Genomic DNA, 4,324 nt, shown 5'->3' with positions numbered 1-4,324 from the left:
CATGATTATCTTCTTCAAAGACAATACTTTTACCTATAACTTCCCTTCCAAAATCAACATCCTCAAAAAATCTTGCATTATCAGTCTCAAAGAAGGATCTAGTAGTGAGATCATAAAATTTAAATTCGCGAGTACGTTTCGGATACCCAATAAAATAGCAACTGACCGTCCTGGAGTCCAGTTTCTTTTCATTTGGCCTATATGGCCTTGCCTCAGCTGGACAAACCCAAACATGTAAATGCTTAATACTAAATATTTTCTTAGTCCAAAGTTTGTAAGGAGTTTCGGTCACTCCGTTAGTTGGAAGCCGGGTAAGGATATAAATTGCAGTCTTTAGTGCATCTCCCCAAAGTGACTCAGGCAAGAAAGAAAGACTTATCATACTTCTTACCATATCTTTAAGAGTACGGTTTCGCCTCTCAGCAACACCATTCATATTTGGTTTTCCTGGCATAGTTTACTGAGGGACAATTCCACACTCCTTTAGGAAGTTAGCAAAGGGTCCTGGACGTTGCTCACCTGATCCATCATATCTACCATAGTATTCACCACCACGATCAGATCTGACAGTTTTAATACTATTGTTTAGCTAAAGTTCAACTTCAGCTTTATACTCTTTAAATAAGTCCAGAGCTTGTGACTTCTCATGTACCAAGTATAGGTAACCATACCTAGATTAATCATCTATGAATGTGATAAAATACTGTTGACCGTTCCAATAGGCCGTAGGAATGGTCCACATATATCGGTATGAATCAGTTCCAAAACACTTGTAGCTCTATTGGAACCGAACTTTCTCGAGTTTGTTTGTTTTCCTTTAATGCATTCAACACAGACTTGAAAGTCACTTAAATCTAAGGGATCAAGAATTCTATCATTCACAAGCCTTTGAATTCTCTGTTAGAGATATGACCTAATCGCTTGTGCCACAACATAGCAGAATTCTCAGTTAACTTATGCTTTGTACCTCTTGCACTTGAGTGCAAAATTTCATTATTAAAAGCAACATTATCAAGCATATAAAGATTATCAATCAAAGAAATGGTGGCAACCACGTTTGAATTTAAAGAGAAACACACTTTATGATTTCCAAAAGAACAAGTGTAGCCATATTTGTTCAAACATGAAATAGAAATTAGATTTCGTCTAAAAGACGGTGCAACAAATGTCTCGAATAAATCCAAATAAACGCCAGTTTTTAATAACAATCCAAATGTTCCAACAGATTCAACTAAAAATTTATTGTCGTCGCTTACATAGATAAATCTTTCAATATTAGTTGGTTTTCGGCTCCACATGCGACCCTGCATTGATACACTTATGCGAGTACTAGCACCAGAATCTACCCACCAAGTACCCTTAGATACATAATCCAAATTAACTTCAGAACAAACAAAGACATAAGTCATACCCTTCTTCACATGCCAAGCAGCATATTGGAACACTCTTTCTTCATGTGTCCAGCCTTCTTACAAAAGTAGCAGGTCGTTCCCTTATCATGCTTCTCTTGCAACTAATGCTTGGGTTTTCCACTTACAATATTCGTACCTCTCTTTCTTTTCTTATCATGAGAACTTGGTGCCAAGTGAGCACTCTCAGTCTTCTCTCACAAAACCCTCTCTTCCACTTGCACACAGTGTGAAATGAGCTCATGAAGAGTCCATTTTTCCTTTTGAATATTGTAACTCACTACAAATTGTCCAAACTGAGGAGGCAGAGAAATAAGATCCAAGTGAACAAGTAACTCATCCGAAAGTTATAACTTGAGTTCCTTGAGCTTTCCAGCAAGATTAGACATCCCAATGATGTACTCCCTTATGTTCCCCTTTCATTTATACTTCATGGTCACGAGTTTTGACAGAAGATTACACATTTACGCTTTCTCATTTTTAGCAAAATATTGCTCAATCTCGGAGAGGAACTTCTTGGCACTTGTTATCTCAGCAATAGAGCCCCGAAAGCTAGTTGGAATAATTCACTTCATGATCGCCAGACACATGCGATGAGAGCGTTCTCATTTCTCAATTTGATCCGTTTTCGGATCATCCGTAGTGGGAATTGGTTACTCTTTCCTTAGCGCACGGTCGAGATCCATACACCGAAGAATGATATCAACATTTTCTTTCCACGTGACATAGTTGTCCCATTCAACATTGGAATCATGCTCAACTGAGCGGAAGCATAATTAACTGAAGCAGTAACTGAAATAGAAAACAAATCAACAATGTGATAAATTTTAAATATTGACAAAACCATCACAAGATACCTAGCGCAACATTAAATTGTACTCTTTGGACAGAAAATTTAATTTACAATTGGTACTCTCCACGAAATAATTTAGTATTAACAATCAATTTATGTCAAATAGTATGCCTTTCTTTGGACCGACTTATTATTCACATGAAAAACTTAATATTGTTACATAATTATTATCACAAGAATATATTAATTTTGGCCAAACGTTACCTTCCTTTGGGTCGATAAAATTTGCATAAAATTAAATATTCTATCGTCACAATAATATTTTTTAAATTAATTAATCTACACAAAAGAGGTCACTTTGGCGACATATTGCTTCAATCAATTAACTTAAAAATATCCGACCACTTAAATAAATAAGTTAATATTTATTTGCCAATAAAAAATTAAACTCACTAATACATACCCACAGTTTTACCTCTACCTAATCAAATTATGTAAATATGTGGTGCATCATGCTAGGTACTATATTTGCATTAAAAATTGTTGCATCCAAACAAAAACAAGAATTGGTCACGCTTAAAGAAAATATATCTTCTATAATAATATATTATAGGAATATACTTTAACCAACACTTGTCAAGTTGTCAAAAAAAACCTAAACAGACAGTAAGAAAAGAACATGGAACAGTGAACATATATGACTTAATTAACAAGCATAATGTCATGATCATAAGGATTAACCACTTAATAAATAAACTGCCTTCAAAGTGAATCATAATCTTACAAGACTTTTAAAGTGAATTAAAATATGAGGAAGTCAATTCATGAATTTCAACAACGAACCACCAATTTAACTGTTACATATTGAATTCTCAGTGATCAGAAGGAGCTCATGATCTGGCTGTTTGGTTTCATCGGTATTTGATGTGTCGTCAGGATTTGACACATCATCAGCATTTGGATGTCATCAGTATTTGAAGACAGTCAGCTTAAAAAGTTTATTATGTTCCTTGTATTGTGGAGTAGATATCTTTTACATCTGAGTTATAGGACTTTATCTATTCAGTTGAAGATATGTATCAGTTTCAGTTAGCTTTTGATAATGCATATCTTAGATTGATTTGTTTTAGTTGTGTAGTATATAAACACAGTTTAGGTTATCACATAGGGTATCGATCTCGAGTATCATTCGACCTAGCAGCTCTCAAGAACATCGATATTTCTTGAGAGAGTGTTGTAACAGTTTTTATCAGATATATAAAAAGCTGTTATATTTTATTACTTGTTCGGAACATTTATACAATTGTATCCAACCCCCCCTTAAATAATTGTATCTTCACTGGGCAACAATTGGTATCAGAGCTCACTGATAAATTTACAATCAGAAATGATCTAAACATGTCTCTGAATAAGTATGAAAGTATTAAAATTCTCATTCTGAAAAAGACTGAATATCCTACATGGAAGGTGAAGATGCTCATACACCTTTAAGTTACAGATCCATATTATCTCAACGTGATTAATGATGGACCCTACATGCCAACATAACTGGTGCCTGCAACTCCTACTGTTGCTGAACATTATCAGCTGAAGGAGAAGAGTGAGTGGATACCGGAAGAGAAAGTAGCTGTGCTGAAAGATGCAAAGGTAAGAAACATTTTGCATAACAGTCTTGATTATGTGATGTCAAACAGGGTTATAGCTTACAAGACTGCCAAAGAGATCTTGGATGCTCTTGAAACTCAATGTCAAGGAACCATGGCCATCAAGAAGAACAGAAGGGCAGTTCTGATTCAAGAATATGAACACTTTGAAGCCAATCCTGATGAAAGTCTCACTGACATATATGACAAATTTCTGACCTTGCTCAACAATCTGTCTTTGGCGGGAAAGGTGTATGATCGAGAGGATTCAAACACCAAGTTTCTGAGAGCCTTGAGTGAAGAATGGGAGATTCAAACTTCAATCATACGACATCAGTATGATTTGGAAATAATTACTCTGGATGAAGTCTATGGCATGCTGAGAACTCATTGTTAGGTCCCAATTTGTTTGTAGAAGGGGGGTTGAATACAAACAGTACCGAATAATCGAATTAAATGCGGAATAAAAATATGAAACA

General features: G+C 35.3%; 1 protein-coding gene across 1 annotated transcript; it reads right to left on the bottom strand.

The window, feature by feature from the left end:
* Positions 1 to 878: 878 nt before the first annotated feature.
* Positions 879 to 1,409, bottom strand: LOC141686306 (uncharacterized). The gene has a single exon (XM_074491348.1). The coding sequence runs from the start codon at positions 1,407 to 1,409 to the stop codon at positions 879 to 881; it is 531 nt and encodes a 176-aa protein (XP_074347449.1).
* Positions 1,410 to 4,324: the final 2,915 nt, after the last annotated feature.

The sequence above is a fragment of the Apium graveolens genome, chromosome 9 (assembly GCF_009905375.1).
Source record: "Apium graveolens cultivar Ventura chromosome 9, ASM990537v1, whole genome shotgun sequence".
Classification (NCBI taxonomy): Eukaryota; Viridiplantae; Streptophyta; class Magnoliopsida; order Apiales; family Apiaceae; genus Apium; species Apium graveolens.
This window is presented reverse-complemented; position numbering and strand designations above follow the sequence as displayed.